Consider the following 22,726-nt stretch of genomic DNA (forward strand, 5'->3'; position numbering starts at 1 on the left):
TCAAAGCTCTTTTCAAGTATACTGCCTGCTAAAAGCCTCTCATGTCACCCACTAGAGAGAAACTATGACATCATTTAAAATTTCACATGGCAATAGTAATGGAACTAAACCATAAAGGCCCAGCTAAGGATACAATTTTCAATTTTGGTTAATCTTCCAATATATAATCAAATATAAATTGCTTAAAAGAAATTAAACTGAGTTTTCCAAGTTAATTTTCAAATATAATCTGTAATCAATAAATAAACACCAAAATCCACTTCGGTGAATGCTTTCTCCAATTTAATTGAATACCCGACTACGGGGTATACAATGGTATGTAAATCCTTTGTGTATAAAGGAGAGCATAAGGATAAACACTTACCTTGTTTAAACTCCTCAACCATGACCATCCGTGTTGAAACGGACACATTGTACGTGGAGTTCTGTTGTGGGTATGCTGGTGTAATTATAGGCATAAGATGGTACCTATCACTGGGGTTTACCTACATACAACAACAGCCAATCAGTTTCTTCAAGTACATATGCAACAGATACTTGGACTTTTTACCCCTTGTTAAACTGAACCAATGATTAAATTTTATTTCATTTCACAGCTGGAGTTGAGAAAGAAAAACCATGTAAAGAGACACTGTTTTTACAGGAATTCTTTACAGAATCTGTGATTTGGTCTAATGTTTTGTTTCAATCATTTGGGCATGACTGTTTTGGCAATCTTACTAGAAATAGTGTGCCTGTCAAGCAAAAAAAGGTTCTAATTGGGCATCTACTGATGTTTAGTTTTTCTTTTTTCTACAACAGAAATAGGGATGTACACACAATTACACTTTTGAGAAATGTCATAGTATGTTCTGTGTAAAACGAATTTTAAACTTAGTTTTTAATATACCCTTAATTTATCAGGAGTAGAAGCTTATTAACACATGGTAAAACTACTTTATCCATGTTGGTATCATTTTAAGGTATAATGAAATGATTAATAACTATTAATTTTAATCTGTATACTAATGATAAAAGTGGCATATTTCCACAGAGGAAACTGTAAATTCACATCCCTCCAAAATTAAATGTCTTGAGGTTCGGAAAACTTAAAAATTCACAGCTTGATGTCATTAACAAAGCTTAAAACTGACAAAATTTTTGATGTTGTAATAAAATAGCAAATTAATGTAGAAAAATAGAATTTTATAAACCTAGAAAGCCTTATTCAAACCTAAATTTATTTTATCAATTAATAAAGTGCATGTAAAACATTTAAACTGAGTAAGCAGTAAAGGTCGTAACTTCCAAAGAAGCAGAATGGAAGCTCCTCTTCAGCCCAACCATGCTTTTGTAATCTGAATTAACCAAACCAATTTTTACAATTACATCACAGTAATTAAAGTGATATTGCTTAGAAGTTATCTGCCACGGTTAAACATTAAGCAACAGTTTTCCTACAATAACCCAATTTTAACAGAATATTTAGATCAAACAAAAAAAAATACAGGGATTTTTAGTATCCTTTTATTTTTTCTTTTAAGCACAAATGCCCACACAACTTTGACTTACAAGGTAGTTCTATATAGAATAAATTAAAATTAGTGATCTTGATATTATAAACTATGTACAATTAAATGTAGTTTACAGGGTACATAATTATGCTTCTCACATCAGAGGAAAATTATAGTTGAGATTAAAAAGAAAGTGTAATACGAACATGTCCACTCATACGTAACAGGATGGGAAGTCTCCCTGAAGTTTATGCAGATGATTTTTACTTGTTATTGCACAGTGTGAATTTGTAGGGGAAAAAATAATACACTAACCCTTGGGTCCCATACAGGCAAATTAAGATTGCATTCTTCAGGCTGTTTCAATAGGACTGGATTTGGCCATTCCCTGTTTAAAAAGATTGTAGCACTTGATAAGACTATTGGATATTACCATCTACACGTATTTTGTTAAACATACAGCATTTGTGAATGTGATCCTTCTTCATTCATTTTGCACTCTTGGTATATATAATCTTTTATTCCTTTATTCCTTTCTGTCGACGTTAGACTACTTGAATTACATTTCCTCTATGAAAGTAACTTAAACCATTTGGTAGCTTTCTCAGACTGAAGTCAAATATCTTCTCTGCCTCGCAGAGAAGAACTGATAAAGCACTATTCAAATTTAAAAGTACTATTCCGAGACATCTGATGTGTTCACCGCAAACCTGAACAGGATAAAATCTCCCTTGAAAAGACAAAGATCCTGTCTTTAATTCATTATAGGCAAAGGAGCATGAATAATTATAAAAATTGATTAGGAAAATTTTTCTCTATCTCATGACAAAGGTTATTAATGTGAATATGTGTAATGATGTGAACACACTGTTTTCAAGATATGTTTTGTGAGTTAGCTACTTCAGTCCTTTATAGAAGAGATTAAAAACTGGAAAACATTTGCCATCTTTAGTATCAAGGTTAGCTTCTTAAATATATTATTTGCCATGTATGTGTAGCATTAAGAGAAATTCTGACATTTTTCTCATCAAACCTGGTTATATATAATTAAGTGCTATCAAATCCATAATTACAGAATGTGTATTGAAAAGTGTGGCACAGTTCTAAATTATAAATTGTCTCCAATAACTCTAATTTTTATAAAATAACTAAAACTCTTTTTTCAGAGGGAGGAGGTACAGAGGTTGGCACAAATAGGGAAGACAAATCTTTCAGATCAATCTGATTAAAAACCAAGAACTCTAACCTTTTGGGCCAAAGCAACTAATGTGAAATAGCAATCTTTTATATTACTTAAAAGAAATAATGGTTGACAAATGTGACCAGGCTGAAATGAAGGAGAGCATTAAAAAAAAATCTCTCCTGGGTTAATGACTAATCTCAAAGGGATGCTCAATTGCTTTCCAAGCACTTACAGTTATCCTTAAAAGCTTTATATACATTTACATCCTTAACATTCTACCAAAGATAAATGGGCAGCTGAAAGCAAAAAACAACCACAGGAAATTAATGGTCTATAGATCTAGAAGAATTCAAAGAGTAAATTAAAAGAGGTGGTATATATATAAAGCTTTATCCAAAGTAACTGATATCCCAACCTACCAACTCATTGGATTTTAGCAGACATTATAGCTAAAATTCAGTTTATTTAGAGAGTAAGTTTACGCATGGAAGTACAAACAGCACCTGCCTTGCTATCCTGGGAAAGCTAGGGAAAAGGAATGGAATTTAGGTTTGCCATTTTATACACAACATGATCTCCCCAAGGCTACCTATACTGCTACATCATGAACTAAAATTTGAATCTGAGACCAGCTGTAGAAATGTCATAGAAATAAGACTAAACTTCAGTGTCTACAATCAATTTTATTTTAATATAATCTAAACACATACCATTTAGAAAATACCAAGAAAAATTTATGTACAAGAGTTGATGCTATTGCATTTGGATAAAGCTGGCAAGTTCTTGCTACTAGCATAGCCCAGGAAACACCACCGAGGAAACCTAATATATTGGAATAGATGTTGTGGCCTGTTGATAAGGGAAAAGCAAAAAGAAAAGTTAGTGTTGAACAAAAGCTTAAACATTTTTAATAAGCTAGCCAACAAATTCGGAACTCACGTTTGGCCCACAGTTTGATAGCTCTCAGGGTTAACCTGAAGTTGTCAATGTTTGGTACTAGATGTAAAATTTCATCGGTTACCCTGCAACCTGATTAATAGGAGTAAAGAAAAAAAAAACAGAACATTAAATTATCAGAAGTTTAATGATAATATTTCTTTTAAATTTTCTGAGACTAATGTCAAATTAAATAAAAATTTACTTTGTAAAATCAGTAATGTTAATAAAGAGGCAAATAAAAAATATAAAACTTTTACCTTCTATCACAAACACTACTCTAAAACCAAATAATCTGAACTGTAATCTGCTTTATTTCAAAAACTTTCAACCCATAATTAAAATGTGCTCCAGTTCAGAGATGGTGAATAGGGCTTGATCCATTTAAGTTTCCAGGAATTGTTCTTCAAGAGCATATTAACAAAACAATGCTAAAATAAGTGTTCAAATGTAACCCTTTTAAAAGCACAACAGTTGAAAATGTTACAAAGGTTATCAGGATCAAAATTAATAGAGTTACAAGGTGAAACCTGAGCCACTAGCAATAGAGTACAAACGTCAGACAGTATTTAAACATCCCAGGAAGAAAAGAAATAATAATGCAAGATACCAATGATTTAACAAATTACTAAATGCTCCACTGCAGTCTAACTATTAAGCAAAAAGTTCATTTTATTTGACTCACTATGGATAAACAATATGGCCATTAAAAGCTTCATTATGAAGCTTGAGTTAAAAACTATTTCATATTTGACCAAAACTGCTACTATGCAAAAGGAAGTAGGTTTTTACATACCGTTAAGACTTCTTATGCATCTTATATCTAAATTTTTAAGCAGACTGTCATCTCTTAAGTCCAAGTCTTCTGGAATAGTCTGCAGTGCTAATCTTGCAAACAAAATATCAATCTAAAACAAAAACAAAACAAAACATTCCATGTCTGCCTATTTTTAAGGCATTTCTTTAAAAAAGAAAACACTATTAACTCCTTAAGACCAGGATCTTCTCATCAGCTGTTAACATGACAACACCTCCAAAAGTTCAAACAAAATTCTTACCACAGGTATTTTAACCAGATGTTAAAACATGGTAATACTAAATAAACAGAACTTGTATAAATAGCTACTTGTCATTTTAATCATACTAAGTTTGCTAAATGCAGATATACTGGATTATTTAAAACTAACTGTTTAGTTCTCCACCTATATGAACTGTGAATTATATCCTAAAAGGTGCTCAAATATAAGGCCAATATAGTTACATGTAGCCCAAATATACCTGTCAGTAAAAAGGGAACTTCTTATATTTAAGAACTTATGTATCTATAATATTCCAGTCTGTTTCTCCAACTTAGTTTTGACTAAATAGAAACAAAACAAAAACTGGCTAATTTTAAAGACTTATAGAATGCAACTGACAAAATTGTTTTTTTCCTTTTTTTCAAGGAAAGGCTGGGGGCAAAAGAAATTTGGCACACATTCGGTAATTACTCCTGAGGGTCTGATTTCATGGTTCCAACCTTTGAATGCTGCTAGAGAAACAAGCCTTTTATAAGATCACTTTAGAAATCAGTATTTTATATTTGCAAACAAAGCAACTGACAAAGGATTAATAAAATATAAATAAAATATACAAGCAGCTCATGCAGCTCAATATAAAAAAAACTGTACAGCTACATGTAAAAGAATGAAATTAGAACACTCCCTAACACCATACACAAAAATAAACTCAAAATGGATTAAAGACCTAAATGTAAGGCCAGACACTATCAAACTCTTAGAGGAAAGCATAGGCAGAACACTCTATGACATAAATCACAGCAAGATCCTTTTTGACCCACCTCCTAGAGAAATGGAAACAAAAACAAAAATAAACAAATGGGACCTAATGAGACTTAAAGGCTTTTGCACAGCAAAGGAAACCATAAACAAGATGAAAAGACAACCCTCAGAATGGGAGAAAATATTTGCAAATGAAGCAACTGACAAAGGATTAATCTCCAAAATATACAAGCAGCTCATGCAGCTCAATATCAAAAAAACAAACAACCCAATCCAAAAACGGGCAGAAGACCTAAACAGACATTTCTCCAAAGAAGATATACAGATCACTAATCATTAGAAAAAGGGAAATCAAAACCACAATGAGATATCACCTCACACTGGTCAGAATGGCCATCATCAACAAATCTACAAACAATAAATGCTGGAGAGGGTGTGGAGAAAAGGGAACCCTCCTACACCATTGGTGGGAAGGTAAATCAGTACAGCCACTATGGAGAACAGTATGGAGGTTCCTTAAAAAACTAAAAATAGAACTACCATATGACCCAGCAATCCCACTACTGGGCATACACCCTGAGAAAACCATAATTCAAAAAGAGTCATGTACCAAAATGTTCATTGCAGCTCTATTCACGATAGCCAGGACATGGAAGCAACCTAAGTGTCCATCAACGGATGAATGGATAAAGAAGATGTGGCACATATGTACAATGGAATATTACTCAGCCATAAAAAGAAATGAAATTGAGTTATTTGTAGCGAGGCGGATGGACCTAGAGTCTGTCATACAGAGTGAAGTAAGTCAGAGAGAGAAAAACACTGTATGCTAACACATATATATGGGGAAAAAAAGGTTCTGAAGAACCTAGGGGCAGGATAGGAACAAAGACGCAGACGTAGAGAATGAACTTGAGGATACCTGGAGGGGGAAGGGTAACCTGAGACGAAGTGAGAGAGTGGCATGGACATATATACACTACCAAATGTAAAACAGATATCTAGTGGGAAGGAGCCGCATAGCACAGGGAGATCAACTGGGTGCTTTGTGACCACCTAGAGGGGTGGGATAGGGAGGGTGGGAGGGAGACACAAGAGGGAGGAGATAGGGGGATATATGTATATGTATAGCTGACTCACTTTGTTATACAGCAGAAACTAACACACCATTGTAAAGCAATTATACTCCAATAAAGACGTTAAAAAAAATCTGTATTTTAAGAGCTTGCTGTGAAAAATCATTTAAACGTGCACCTACAAGACAGGAAAAGATTGTACATTTACACAAATAAGTACCTGTGGTATAGCCTAAATTTTCCAATGATACACATTCCAAAATCCAGCATCGCTCCTAATTTAGACAGAAATAAAGACTATATGCTCACAGGAAAAAAAAAAAAAAAAAAAAAACCCAGGTAACTCAAAAAGCAACTCAGTAATAACAAGCACATTAAGTATTTCTAGTAACCATTTGACTTTTATCTCCATCCTGAAAAGTTTACACAATTGAGTTGGTTCTCCACCCCAAAAAATCTCCCCTTTGTTGGTTAATGTTCTTTTCGGGAAAAAAAGGCATCACCTACATTATGGTTGTTTTATATTTATTTAAACACTGACAGTAAATCAAAGCTGCCTGAACTTGATAATCCTTTACTAAATTTAACATTTTATGTCTACTTATTAAGATTACTCATATTTCATACAAGATAGAGTTGGGCACCTTATGCAACAATTATAGAAACCACTTTTTTTTGCAGAACAATGAAGTATTATTCTTCCATTTCTGAAATTTTATAACCGTCATTATTACTATGAGTGACTTTCCAGCACCATTATGTATGGCAGAAGTAACATAAATAACTAAAGTTGCTTCAGGGTCAGCTTTGTTACAACTACTTTCATTACACACATTGAAAACATCAAAGAGAACTGCACATCATCTCAAGAACCTGAACTCAGAGCTTCCCTGGTGGTGGCATAGTGGTTAAGAATCAGCCTGCCAAAAAAAAGAATCCGCCTGCCAATGCAGGGGACACGGGTTCAAGCCCCTCGTCCGGGAAGATCCCACATGCCGCAGAGCAACTAAGTCCGTGTGCCACAACTACTGGGCCCGCATGCCCCAACTACTGAGCCTGTATGCCACAACTACTAAAGCCTGCATGTGGAGCCCGTGCTCCACAACAAGAGAAGCCACTGCACCGCAACGAAGAGTAGCCCCTGCTTGCCACAACTAGAGAAAGCCCGCGCGCAGCAACAAAGACCCAAAGCAGCCAAAAATAAAAACAAATAAATAAATAAATAAATTTATAAATAAATTTAAAAAAAAGAATCTGAGCTCATATATCCTTCCCTATCAGAAAATATTTCAGCATACATGACATCAGGTCACAATTTTCTCTCAACTCTTAAATATTTAATTTAAATGAAGCCAAAGTTCCACTTGCAAAAATATAGTTATATTACCTTAAGGAGACTAAAAGCATATAAAATCTGCCTATGGAAAAACTATCAATTAAGCTGTTCTGTAGCAGCCACTTCACAGTCAGTACGTTTCTGTCTATATTTTAACTCCTGGTTTCACTAGGCTCTTTTTTAAAAGAGACTACAAAGAATAGGCTGTCACTTCCATTTCAAAAAAAACTTAATTCGTATTAATATCATACCAACTCACCAATTATAAACCTTTGAAATAAATCAAATTTTTAACCTACACCTATCAAAATAACACACAGTAAGAACTGTTTATTTGAACCTTACCTCTATCCCATCAAAACACAGTTTGATAACTGGTACAAATGCCTCTTCAACAGCCTGTGGGAAAATTTAAAAATCAGTGTCTCTGAAAGTATACCTTAGGGCTACACTAGCTTTAGTGCTCTTAAATGAATGCAGTACTGACATAGCTTAAACATAATTTACCACAACACCTGACACAGACTAGGTTCTCAGTAAACAGGTTTAAGACTCGAGAATCCTAAGTTGCACAAGCCTAGGTTCAAATTCTTGATCTCTGCCACTCGGATATGTGACGGTGGCCAAGTTGCTTAATATTTACTTTGTTTGCCTCACTTCCTACTCTGTACATGAGATTACAGATTTATGATTTTAGACTGCTGTAAAGAATAAAATGCAAGCATACACATTAAGCTTAAAAGGGTCTGGCAAATTGCAAGAGTTCAATAAATTAATGGCTATACCATAAAACTCACTCAATTGACTAAACTGATTTTTATAACTCCTCCCCTTTCACTCTGAACATTTACGCACTCTTAAATCTTTTACTTCTTCCTGTAATTTCAACTTATCATAGAACGAGGTGAAAAAGTCACTTCGATCAACATGTCTTGGTGCAACACACAACGCATCAATATCGGCACCTAAAAAAAAAAATTAAGCCCATCAACCACTAGTTACCATTACAAGAAAATTATTTTGCATCTTATCATGGCAGTATTCGATGTTGAAAACCTGTTAATGTTACACTGATGAGCCTCTAAATGCACCCCTCTCCTTAAAAATAAAATTACCTGTCAGTATAAGAAAAACATGACCCTAATCGATGGGATATACTTTTTCCTGCAGCATCTTCTATTTGTAGTGGCCCAGGTGAACTGGGAGTCAAAGGAAGGTGACTCAGATAGGAACTCTTATGGTAAGAGAGGCAACTATGCAAGAATACACCCAACATCTTGGTGTCCTTAGTCACAGCCATGTTCATTAGTGAAACAAAAAAATACAGTTATCATTTATACATTGTGACTGGTGCTTCCAGGCTCCTACCTGCACCTAAATGGGACCTATGCACTTCAAGAAGGACCAATGGCAAGAATCCAAAGAGGCAGACCATGGTAAGAACAGTTGTTATTAATTTAGTGCTTGATAGGAGGCCAGCACTGAGTACATAGGGAGAGCACAAAAAAGATGATTAAAATCAATAACTGGGATCATAAAAAGAAGAGATCAATATGGAATCTGGTCAACATAATCATTTTCCTAAAAGACTCAATACCTGAGGCACTAACTCTGAAGGCTGTTTATCTGGCATATTCATGAAGGGGGAGAAGGGCATACAGTTCACAGGACACATCAAAAGCAAATGTACTACTTCCAGCACAGAGTAGTGGGAGATGGGGAGAAGGAATAATGCCACAACAGAGAGAACCAGAGACTGGCAGATACTTTTAACAGAGGCTAGTGGCTAATGGTTGAAGAGTACAGCCTCAGACTGCCAGAGTTAGAATCCTAGCTCTGCCAGGAGATGGCTGGGAGCAACTGTTCAAGCTGTATTGCCTTTTTAAGTCTCAGACTCCTCTATTTGTTACATAAGAATAAATAAGATTATGAAGACCAAAAGATTACTAACTATGCTCAGTAAAAAAGAAAGAGTTCAATAATATTCTCTGCCATGATAACATTCTTATTGTATATTTATTTACACAGGGGAGAAAAACTACAAATGTAACTAAGAAAGTATTATTAGTGATTGTTACTGTGTTGCAGATACACATTTTTTTGGTTTGTTTTTTCCTTAACTATATTTCACGACTATAATACAGATTTTTTTCAAGCTTTAATTCATTTTTCTTCTGATTTCCAGAAGAAGATATCATTATTTTAATATCATTTTCTTCTGATATTCTTCAGGTAGCGGAAATGATATACAGAGCAGCACTGTCCAAAATGACTCCCCAAGGGGAAAAGTGTACTTCATGCGCACTTTCCAGTACGGTAGCCACTAACCATATGTGATTATTTAACAATGAAAATGTGGCTACTACTACTGAGAAACTGAATTTTTTATTTTACTTAATACTGCACTGGAGGGCACAGGTATGAAAGGTATCATTTTATATCTTTCTTCTTTTACCAAATTTAGGCTCCCTGAAGTCATCTCTTCCATGCAAACCTAAGCTGTATAATACACTGCAAGTAACTGAGATGGATGTGTCATTATAATTTTTAAAAAATTAAAGAAGTATTCCTTCTCAAGATAATTAAAACAATATAAACAATATTTACCTTTTGTATGTACTCCTAATCTATAAGATCCAAATGTAAATATTTTTCCACCAACATTTTCAATTACAGATTGTGGAAGATTCTGTTGAAGCAAACAAAAAATAGTTATTTTGCCAGTGGAGCACAAAGGTAACTATTTCAAATAACACTACATTTAAAAAAAAAAAAAACCAAGTAAGATTTCTATGCAAATTTATACAGAGGGTAAACAAACTATAAGCTCTACAAAATACCAGGCCTTCATAGATCAACCTAACTTGAAATTTAAGCAATTTTCAACTTTCAATTAGTGTTAGAATTTTGCCACATTTTTGGAAACTGCTACAAAGACTGTGGTAGAGGAAATCATGTGATTCCACAGAAGCAATGTTAGAATCAGAAATTTTATTCATGATAAGGTGCTGCATAAATCATGAATGTTAGAATATAACAAAAACACATTCTGATTGCTTAAAAGACTGTATTCAGTGATTATACCAAATATGTCGCAGTACATTAGACTATAATTTTACTGTATCTAAAGTGACTTTAAGGCCAATAAGGCTACGTTTAATAGTTTAGTAGGCTTTAGTGGGATGATTTTGAGCAGAACTAAACTTATTGATGATTTCTTAGAGTAAAAACACCAGGAATGAGGAGAAAGGAAAGCACTTAGAAATCATCTTTCTGACCCTGGTATGACTATAAAGTACTATGGAGAATACGTTTAACCACCCTTGGTGGTAAGGATAATGTCTGTCCACAAAAAAAAAACCACCAAATCTTAATGTGTGCTAGATCAATGTTTCTCTTTACTTTCTAATTCCTCAGTAAAGTCTTACTCAGTAGCAGAACATAAAAGAGACCACTCTTCCCCACCACCTCCCAAAGTGACATAAATTGTTACTTCATATTCCAACAACCCTAAAAATAAATTGTAAAAGGCTCAGGGGACTCCCTTGTTTTTAAGGGCACACGTAATCATCACTTATAGAAACAGGCAATCTACATGTGCGGCATTACATTTTTAAAAGGAGACGCCACCATCTCTTCCTATGTTTAGATATTTTAGAAACCACCTGTACAGCTGGCTTGGTTATTTAAGTTAAGCCAGCAAGGTGTGTACAGAAATATGCCTACAAAGGAAGACAGGAAAAAACTACCTGAGAACAATGTTCTGTGGACATCTCTAGTAAAATACAAATCTTTCGGATAAGCGCTCTCCAGGAGAACTGTCCAATACAGTAGGCACTAGCTATATTTCACTACCACTTGAAATGTAGCTAGGGTGGCTGAGGAGCTGAATGTTTAATTTTAGTTAATTTAAACTGAAATGGCCGAGTGTGGCTGGTGGCTACTGTATTAGACATTAGTATGTTTATAGCTATTACAGTTGTAATCCAGAAATTAAGATTTATTAATTAACATCACAGAAGAACTTTTCAATTGCAAATCTTTTTTAAGTCTCAGGATATTAGATGGCAAACAAATCAAACAACTTAAATAAAATTCATATTGTATATAAATTTTCCCCAAAATATTATAAATTAATTGTAACTATACATCAAAAACCAGTGGTTCTTAGGACTTTCCTGGTGGTGCAGTGGTTAAGATTCCATGCTTCCACTGTAGGGGGTGCGGGTTCAATCCCTGGTCAGGGAACTAAGATCCCACATGCCACCCCCAGAAAAATCAGTGGTTTGCTACTGATTTAACTGGAGATATTTTTGGTTGTCACAATCTGGGGAGAGCAGACAGGCAGTGCATCTAGTTGGAAGAGTGCTGCTTAACAGCTTCCAGGACAGTCCCTAAAAAAGAAATATGTGAGGAATTCCCTGGTGGTCCAGTGGTTAGGACTCCACACTTTCACTGCAGAGGACGCGGGTTCAATTCCCTGGTCAGGGGAACTTAAGATCCCACAAGCCGCGCGGCGTGGCCAGAAATGAAAAAAATACGTGGTCCCAAAATATCAATAGTGTCAACATCAAGACATCCTGTATCAGGTCTTAAAACCAAGCAGCTGAGGAAGAAATTCTCCCTAGGAAAACAGATATGAAAGATCAAACTTGTAGGGCTTCTCTGGTGGCGCAGTGGTTGAGAGTCCGCCTGCCGATTCAGGGGACACGGGTTCGTGCCCCAGTCCGGGAGGATCCCGCATGCCGCGGAACGGCTGGGCCCGTGAGCCATGGCCGCTGAGCCTGCACGTCCGGAGCCTGTGCTCCGCAACGGGAGAGGCCACAGCAGTGAGAGGCCCACGTACCGCAAAAAAAAAAAAAAAAAAGATCAAACTTGTAAAGCCCCTAAAGTCCCACTCTCTAACCAATTTACTACCTCCAGAGTTAGGCTACAGAGAAAAGAACACTGACAAATTTGATTAGGAATGAGCATTAATTTCATTAATCCAAATAATTTTTCTTACCCTCAAGAAAACCAGCAGGAAGAACTGTATCAAGAGTTACCAGATAGGGCTTCCTTGGTGGCGCAGAGGTTACGAATCCGCCTGCCAATGCAGGGGACACGGGTTCGAGCCCTGGTCCAGGAAGATTCCACATGCCGCGGAGCAACTAAGCCCGTGTGCCACAACTACTGAGCCTGCGCTCTGGAGTCCGCGAGCCACAACTGCTGAAGCCCGCACACCTAGAGCCCGTGCTCCGCAACAAGAGAAGCCACCGCAATGAGAAGCCCACGCACCGCAAGGAAGAGTAGCCCCCGCTCGCCGCAACTACAGAAAACCCACACGCAGCAACAAAGACCCAACACAGCCAATTAATTAATTAATTATTAAAAATAGAATTACCGGTTAAAGAAACTAACCAGGCACTCAATTACTGAAACAAAACTATCAATGAGACAGTACTCGTTTCACATTAAATAAATCTAAGTTCTGGCCTTATAACAGTTTTCAACTTAAATGTCTAAGAAAAAGCCATTAAAAACAAAGCTGTGTTTCCTATGCAAGATTAAAGAATCACTAAGTTCAATAAATGAGTAAAAATACTTAAACCTGGACATCCTTTGCTCAGCTCAAAAAGAAATCCTTTTCAAAATATCATTTTTATCAAAATTCTATCAATGACAAACATGTAGTATACATGGAGTCCCCAGTTTAGAATATTCTGGCTGCTGAAGTTTTAATCAGTTGCTTTGAAATATATATACACTGCTTTAAGAAAACAGTATTATAAATTTGACTAAAGCCAGAAGACTTTAACTTACTTTTCTTCTACCTTGATACCTTCTCTCAGGTTTTCTTCTACCTTTGGTTTTCTCCTACCTTGATACCTTCTCTCAGGTTTTCTTCTACCTCTGGTTCTCTTACTATCAATTTTTCAGCTGTATTATAGACTAAATATGCATTTTGTACTATCCTGGAAAAATGACCACTATTTACAGAGTTTTTAAAAAATGGCTTCTAAACACAACTTTACGAATACATTTCCAGAGAACAAACATATGGACACCAAGGGGAGAAAGTGGCTGGGGTGGGGGTGAATTGGGAGATTGGGATTGACATATATACACTAATAAGTATAAAATACATAACTAATAAGAACCTGCTGTATAAAAAAATAAATAAAATAAAATTCAAAAAAACCACAAAAAACTACATTTCCTTTACCAGAAGCCTATTCATGGATTCAACAGTTGTATGATATTCTTTTAAAAAGTTATTAGAAACTCAAAGAATATTATTATAAAAAACTGAATAGATAATTCAGTTTGAGTCTAACATCTGAAGGCCTAAAAAATGCTCATCGTTGCAGAATTCCTTAAAAGGTAACAAGATTCTCAAATACTTAATAAACATGTTTAATACATTTTTTTCCCTAAGTGAAGCAAACGTTTTATCGAAATCAATTGTCAAATCACAATTTATCCAAATGACAATGCTACATTGTTCTTAAAAGAGTGGGCACAAATATGGCACAGACACAATCCAGCATCTATCAAAATACCATCTGTAAAGAACCTGACTTATTTCGTGCTGTGCGTGAATGTGGTCCAGCATATAAGGTAGACTCAAAACCAGTCAATTTTTTTTCTTGATAACATGAAAAACATTTCACTACTTTGCCTCAAAATTAAGCACACTCATCTGTCTGTAACAACCGTGTTTAATACATTTTTTAAAGCACCTTTTGTGGGAAACATTATTTCTGTAAAGCGTGTAAGTAATTACTGAGCTTTGAAGTCTTACAACCAAAAGTATTTATAAAATCACTGAATTCAGTTCAGTTTTTCCTGCTTTCAAAATAGCTAGGTACCGGGACCTTCCTGGCGGTCCAGTGGTTAAGACTCTGCCCAATGCAGAGGACTCGAGTTTGATCCCTGGCTGGGGGACTAAGATCCCACATGCTGCACGGTATGGCCAAAAATAACCCCCCAAAAAGCTACATACCAAATACAAATTCTGCTGTCAACAGTCTAAAACACCTTCCGCATTCAAGACTCTAAATACTTATATAAGACAATTGCTGCGTTCAGCTGGCAAATTACTTCCTAGACAATTAAGTCACCTTACCTTGATTTCACTGATTTCTCGTATCCACTCTTTTACCAGGTTATTTAATTTTCCCAAAATTAAAATCCTGTTGATAGAGCAAATATCAATCAAGTATCAAGTTGTTTGTTATTCTAGATCACTACTAATTAAAATGAAAAAGCTTTAATAGGTGGCTTCCTAAATTTTAACCAGTCTTTAAGTTATCAGAAAAGAAGTTTATAGTATTAGCTATATGTAAGCACTGTTACACTGGGTGAGGCATTCCTCTAGCTTAGCAAGGCATTCCCCTTTCTCCTGACAATGCTGTAATACTATACTAACCAAAAGTATCACAAATCAAAATTAAGGGAATAGAACTTTATATAGACGAAAAGTTTTTTCTAGTTATCACTCTTGTTTGAAATAGACATATATTGGGGAGAATAATTCTGACTTGCTGAGTTCCTCAAAACTAGTTTATTATGTTAATAAAAAATTGTAACTTAAAAAAAGATATACATATACACTAATATGTATAAAATGAATAACTAATAAGAACCTGCTGTATAAAAAATAAAATAAAATAAAATTCAAAAAAAGAAAGATATATACACACACTGACCTGCGCTGCAGTTCCTCTTCCTCTTCAAAAACGCCAAAAGGCTTCAGAGTCTCAATTAGTTTCTGGGTAAGTAGGCAGTCAGTCTCCTTGGGGGCTGCTAAGCTGATGGGAGAGGTAATGCCATAGTGCTTCTGTGGCGGCTGTGTTTGCTGTGATCCCTGCGTTGTAACTGGACTGCAAACAGAACTGGATAAAATTACTGTCAAAAAATTTCTACAATTTAAAACTAATCAGATGACTAGAAAAAAATGCTTTAGTAAAATGCATTTCTAAACATAGTTGGTTCCCTGCCTTACCCCAAAAAACTTTCAATACATTTTGTTCGTTTTAAAACAAAAAGTAACACAAAAATTAAGTGATGAAAACATTAGTTCTCCTCCCACTCCAAGGATTTTAACTTTGTCACTATCTAAATATCTAAATAAACTATAAATAAGAATCCAGATCAGGGAATTCCCTGGTGGCAAAGTGGTTAAGAATCCACCTGCCAACGCAGGGGACACAGGTTGAGTCCTGGTCCGGGAAGATCCCACATGCTGAGAAGCAATTAAGGCCGTGCGCCACAACTACTGAAGCCCACATGCCTAAAGCCTGTGCTCCGCAGCAAGAGAAGCCACTGCAATGAGAAGCCTGCGCACCACAACGAAGAGTAGCCCCCGCTTGCCACAACTAGAGAAAACCCACACGCAGCAACAAAGACCCAATGCAGACCCAAAAAAAAAAAAAAAAAAAATCCAGATCAAATAAATTGCTAGAGAAAATGCAATCTAGGATATAGTGGACTTCTTAGAAATTTTACTTACTCCTTACTTCTTGAAAAGGAGCCAAAGTCTATTAAATTGTTATTTCTAAAGAGATGAGGATATATATAAAAACACTATTTTACCAATACAACAGACTCCCCAAATGGAATTTCACATCTGACTTGCAATGAATAAAACTCTAGATAATGAGGCAAATAACATAAACATAACTTGGAGGGGAAGAACTATATTCACACTAAGCTTGTTACAGAATTTTTGGTAAGAGATTTACACTTCAACAATGACTAATCAAAAGTTTTTCTGTTTTAAGAGCAATTCCTGATTTTTACAACCAATAGGGTTTTAACTGGTGAAAAGGTATGGCATGCTCTAAAGAAAGGTTTTAGGAAATTAATCTGACTCAATTATTTTTTGGTGAAACCAATTCTTGTTTTCTTTTTCTCCCTTTTTAAATCAATGGACAGGGACTCTAAAGATAAGCAGCACAATTATTAACTAAAAACTACCTGGTCAAATAACATACAGAACCACGTAAGGACTAAGGAAGAAGCTAACATCTGAATCAGTTATTTGCCCCAAATTCTGTTCCTTAAGAAATAATTTATACACACACACACCTACTTTTTTTCAAGTTCTAAATATATATATATATACTTTTAATTAAAGTGCAATAATCTACTAAAGCAATAAGATGCCAGAATCCCATGGCAGGTAAGTCCCATTATGTATTTACTACCTATCCCTGGGTTCTGGTTTATACTATGACTGCAGGACTACGTTTTATATTGTCTTCTGATATCAACAGAAAACCTAAGAATGCCAGGAAGCCCATAGTGTTTGTTACTAATTAGTCACTAGGCTGTATAGCATTTAATCAATGCTTCCTAAACTAGTTATACATTGTCTCAATTTTAATTCAGATTTTATAGTAACATTTGCTGAATAAATATGAGTCGGATTTATTATCTCTTACAGCAATTAACTTACGTCTCATCACTTCCTCCTACTACTTTAAATTGCACAGCTATACAAGGCTATGGTGTTAATTCAGAGCTGTGGATCCACATGAGCACCAAGCATCCTCAAAGACTAAATATCTTAATGTTCTATTTTTCAAATTTATGTAGCATCTCCCATGATTAGAATATACAAATTAACATTAAGTGTAAATGCATTCATAATATCTTGGTTAATACATATTTTCGTCAATCAACAAATAGTTATCATCAGGTTCCACCAAGCTGACACCAAAAAGGTGGCCCTCAAAACTGCCTACCATTTCTTCACACCACGCTCTAATAGATTCCAGATAAATTATGTATTAAGTTTAAAAAAATACACTTAACACATATCTTAGTATAATTATATTTTCTTGCATTGTTCATTGCTTCATGTGAGTTTCTCCAAGTAAACTATAGCCCTTCATGACCACCCCAGGATTATGAATACTTTTTATAAATGATTTTAACATAAGTAGAGCCAGATATGAAAACAAGTGTAAAATCCTTTCTAGCTAGACTTGGTTCATGCAAGGAGAGCTTTCAAGTCAAATGTAAATTGAATTCATGTTTTCCTACCTTAAAATAATAAACCTCTATTGGATTGTTTTGTTTTGAGCAAACATCTGCATTCTTTTCCTTTCTGAAGGGGCTAAATTCATTACCAGTTGAGTTTGGATGATCACCAAAATGACTGCCCATTCTCTGTGGGGTTAAGCTTTCTTGCAGATTCCCATTTTTTCTTTCTGAAATATTCAGGTTCTTCATTGTCATACAAAAATCAATGCTTGGCAAGATCCTTGTCTACTTCACCTGTATTACCAGAATATTGGATATAGACTCAGATTTCTTTCTTTTTTTAAAAAATCAATTTATTTATTTATTTTTGGCTGCATTGGGTCTTTGTTGCTGTGTGTGGGCTTTCTCTAGCTGCGGTAAGCAGGGTCTACTCTTCTTTGCGGTGCGCGGGCTTCTCATTGCCGTGGTTTCTCCTGTTGCAGAGCACAGGCTCTAGGCGCACAGGCTTCAGCAGTTGTGGCACAAGGGCTCAGTAGTTGTGGCTCACAGGCTCTAGAGTGCAGGCTCAGTAGTTGTGGCGCACGGGCTTAGTTGCTCCACGGCATGTGGGGTCTTCCCGGACCAGGGCTCGAACCCGTGTCCCCTGCACTGGCCACCAGGGAAGTCCTAGACTCAGATTTCTAAATTCACACCAAGTTTGTCTACTTTAATTTGAAAAAAAAAAAATTGATGTCTACATTAGTTTCCACATGAACATTTTGATGGGGAAACAAATCATACTCCGGTTGTAAATGTTTATTTATTCAAAATGTAGTCACATCATATAAAACCACATTTACTTGTCCCATCTAATTCAAAACAGAACATTATAGGGGGACGTTCCTGGTGGTCCAGTGGTTGAGAATCCGTCTTGCAATGCAGGGGACGCCAGTTCGATCCCTGGTGGGGGAACTAAGATCCCACATGCCTCAGGGCAACTAAGCCTGCACACCGCAACTACTGAGCGCACGTGCCACAACTAATGAGCCCACATGCCACGACTACAGAGAAGCCCATGAGCTGCAAGGAAAGATCCCGCCTGCCGCAACTAAAAAAAAAAAAAAAAAAAAAAGAGAGAGAAAGAACATATGTATCGCATATCTCTGTATGTATACATATCTAATACAAATTACATATAGAACATATACTAATTCAAGAACACATATGAAAAGAAATAAAAGTAAATCACAACCAAAAGAAGGAAAGAAACAAATACATGTTTTGAAAGGTACAAGATACCTGTGTCTCCAATAGAAATGGCTTAATCTTACGCTAAGTGGCTAGACTAGGAATTCTAGGCTGCCAGATGCTCTGAATGTCCAAAATGTAGAAATATTAGCTATGATTGAGCTTTAAATGGAAGAAGTCAAAATTTTCCATTTAATTTTTAATATTAGAAATTAAGTAGAGTGATAAAACAATTTAAGGATCTTTTTGTTGCTGTTCTGTTTCTAACAAAACAAATATACACACTCCAATATCAGGTAATGTGAAGGACTCTGCTTTACAGACTTTCTCCTGGAACTATACACCAGACAGCTAGCTATCAATCCCAAGAATGCAAAGCTCTCCCTCAAATTTTTGAACACGTGAGACACCTGCCCATGTCCGTCACTTTCTAGAGACATTTTTACCAGTATTTAGTTTTCTTCAGACATGATTTTAAAAATAACTTCTACAATGATATAAAACAATGAGAAAAAAACTAGATACGGAGCCACAGTATTTGTGATCCACTGAAATTTCTTTCTGGTTTTCAATTTAAATATCAAGAACAGCTGTGCTTTTCCTGAGTAACTGGCTCATTTTCATCTCATGAACATATCTGTACTTACCTTTAGGCTACTGCCTGAATTCTTAGAGCAAAACTGGTGGCCATCCAGCAAGTTCTCTACAAAAATCCAAAAATCACTGTACTTCTGTAAGAACTGTTTTAGTACCCTAATTTCTTGCTGTTTCATATCTCTATCCTGATTCTCCCTTGTCATCCACCTTTAATGCAAACACCGTGCTAGTTTTAAAATGTGACTAAAGCACTCTTAAAAGTCTCAGTCCTTTCTGGGTCAGAGCAAGATATAAATACCTATACATACAGTACATATACGAATCTTGCCCCCCTCCAAAATTACAAAAGGCAGCCAAACACTCTTCCCCCCACCCCACTTTTTTGGGAGTAAGGAGGGAGAAACGAAGAGGGCACAATACTAAATATTTTCAGAATTCTTCTCTCTCTTAGAACATAAGGCATTTTCTTTATAATATTTAAAATAATTTTCATCAAGGCAAAGCTTACCCAGGACATATACCCACCTTTCCTTTTTTATTATTTTTAATTTCAACAACATTCTATATAACAAATCCATTCCAACTACACTTGTTCTGCCTCTTGGCATCTTGGTCCCACTCTTTCTACTCCCCTGCTATGCCAAACTACCATTCATACTGCTACCAAGTGTTACCTTCCTAACACACAGCTTCCTTAAAAACCCACATGACTTCTGGTACTGGCATTCAAAACTGTCCACAAAAACTGCTCTCAACCCAGAAGCAATCTGAAAAGAGACAAAGCAGGCCTGATTTCACTTCTACTAGTTATACCACTCTGGTTTCACTTCTGCCACTAGTTATGTGATTCTTGTTAAGTTGTAACTCTATGGATTTACCTTAGAATTTATTACATCTCTTCTCTACTTTGGATGGCAAACTAGAAATTTAAATACTATAACATGTTTATGACATGAAAGTCCAGTTCCCAAACACAGAAAGTTTTTAAACCAATACTCAAAAGAAAGGTCCATCCTTTCCTCATGCTAGGCTAAGACCTAACTCTAATTAGTATAAATATTTTGGTACTCAGAAATGGCAACATTTTTGTGAAACTGGCATATGACTGTAGGCTGCTTATTTTGGCCAGATACTTGTTTCAAAAGTTTAGGCATCCAATTTAACCAATACATGTGCTCTGAAATATCAAGAACCACTTTGATTACAGTAACTATAAAGCTAACTCAAATAGTGCAAGTTCCTATGATTTGTAAACTATAGTTTAGTAGCCCTACATTCAAATAGTCGAAGTATGATCAATCTTTGGATGTATCATATTGACGACCACTTCAAGTCAGTGAGGAAAGTTAAGGAATACTCAAATGAAAGACCTATATTAGTACCTGTTTTCACTAAGTGAATGAAATCCAAAGAGGACTTTCACTTTTACGAAAAAAAGGCCAAAAGCAAAAGCACTCTTCGTTTGTTTTGCAAGCGGTTTCAGAGGCAGCGTGCGCCCTGAGTAGCAAGAGCGACACTAACAAGCTTCTTCCCCAGGATATACGTATACTCAGCATCAAACTACCATAGCCTGGAACTGTGTCTGTGAGCAGCAATGCTTTATCTCAATTTATTCTATGCATCTGTTAGCAAGATGTGTATAATAAGGTAGTTGCTTCTTCATTTTATGCCGTTTTGGCTTACAAAAACTTTCACAGGACCTTTCTACTTTTGCATAGGGAGGGAAACTTGTATTCTTAATATGTTCTTAAATCAACTTCTAAAAGTTTCACTGCAAATCAAGGAAGCACATTAAGACGATCACTTTTTCTGTCAGACTGGAGAAAAACAAAGCTGATGTACAGCTGGTAAAAAATGAAAGACTTATTATAAACCTCCAAAAATGAGCACTCTTAGCCATCACAAAGGATGTGAACATGGTATATCATTTTAAAAAGCAATCTGGCAATATTCATCAAATTTTTTTTAAAGCTTATGTCTAGCAACTTCATCTCTAGCAATCTCTTACAGAAACACTAGGACACAAGGACTCAAACTGAAGGTCCTGATGTTGGAAGACATAGCCTCTTTAATTTACAACACATTTTTAGTATATTAAATGTGTACATTAAAGCACAAATTTCTACTGCTCCTGGGGTACGAATACAATGGCTTAGAAAACAGGCCAAATACGGGCCCAAAATCCTGTTCAGCAACAATAAGCTTGAAATGAACAATGTCTACCCCAGCATTATACTTTATAGAGGGAGCATGCTTGGTATTTGTAAATAAATACCTCTCTTGACCCTACAGATTCTGGAATTTGACCCTTATTATAGGAATAATACAAAAGATACCCAAGGCTGTTCACTGGAGCACTGTATACAATGCACCAACAAACTGGAAACCACCTAAATATCCATTAATATGATATAGGACTGGCGAATTACAGTACATTCTTACAACTTAATACTATGCTATATAAAAAGAATGAGGTGGTTATCCCATGTAGTAGCATGGAAACATGGCCACAATATGTCAGGTGAAAGAAGTTGTAGAATATAATTATGATAATAGCTAATATTTACTGAAACCTCAACATATTCCAGTTAGTGTGGCAAGCACTTTACATTATTCCTGACTATTCCAACGACTCTATTCACTGGGTCAGGATATGATCTCAGGCATCTGACTATAATCATAAGCCTCTATACATCTTTCACAACATACAGTCTTGTACCTTTAAAAGTTATTTGTGTATTATGTCTATACATGCATAGAAACACACGAAGCAAAACTGATTGTTGGAAGAATTCCATCTTCTAGGATTTTGTTTCCATTTGTTAAAGTACTTTTAAAGATAAATATTAATGAAGTCATACAAAAGTTGAAAATCATCTAATTCTACTATTCACCATTAAGCTTGTGATAGTAAAGAGACTAAAACCACCCCCCTAAAATCATTCCCCAACAGCAAGGGACAGCAAACAAATGTTCAATTTAAATCAATAATTAGCTTTTTGATTATTAGCTTTGTAGTTTATGCTAATCAAAATGTTATTTTAAAGAACTGAAAAGCCTTAAAATGGATTTTTCAGTGTAACGCTTTGTGATTAGAAAATTAAATACAAAGCAAATCATGATTT

General features: G+C 35.6%; 1 protein-coding gene across 7 annotated transcripts in view; it reads right to left on the reverse strand.

Moving 5' to 3' along the window:
• PAPOLA (poly(A) polymerase alpha) overlaps positions 1 to 22,726 on the reverse strand; it is a 57,526-nt gene that overhangs the window by 27,176 nt on the left and 7,624 nt on the right. For 6 of the 7 annotated variants that reach the window (XM_067726342.1, XM_067726326.1, XM_067726303.1 and 3 more), the window contains exons 2-11: positions 15,497 to 15,682; positions 14,914 to 14,980; positions 10,413 to 10,494; positions 8,661 to 8,770; positions 8,151 to 8,204; positions 4,409 to 4,520; positions 3,616 to 3,705; positions 3,387 to 3,525; positions 1,809 to 1,881; positions 365 to 485 (exon numbers count right to left, since the gene is read on the reverse strand). In XM_067726342.1, the coding sequence (XP_067582443.1) occupies positions 365 to 485; positions 1,809 to 1,881; positions 3,387 to 3,525; positions 3,616 to 3,705; positions 4,409 to 4,520; positions 8,151 to 8,204; positions 8,661 to 8,770; positions 10,413 to 10,494; positions 14,914 to 14,980; positions 15,497 to 15,682 (1,034 nt within the window). The remainder of the gene's footprint in view (positions 1 to 364; positions 486 to 1,808; positions 1,882 to 3,386; positions 3,526 to 3,615; positions 3,706 to 4,408; positions 4,521 to 8,150; positions 8,205 to 8,660; positions 8,771 to 10,412; positions 10,495 to 14,913; positions 14,981 to 15,496; positions 15,683 to 22,726) is intronic. The other variant, XM_067726310.1, reaches the window with a different exon arrangement.

This window comes from Pseudorca crassidens, chromosome 1 (genome assembly GCF_039906515.1).
Source record: "Pseudorca crassidens isolate mPseCra1 chromosome 1, mPseCra1.hap1, whole genome shotgun sequence".
Lineage (NCBI taxonomy): Eukaryota > Metazoa > Chordata > Mammalia > Artiodactyla > Delphinidae > Pseudorca > Pseudorca crassidens.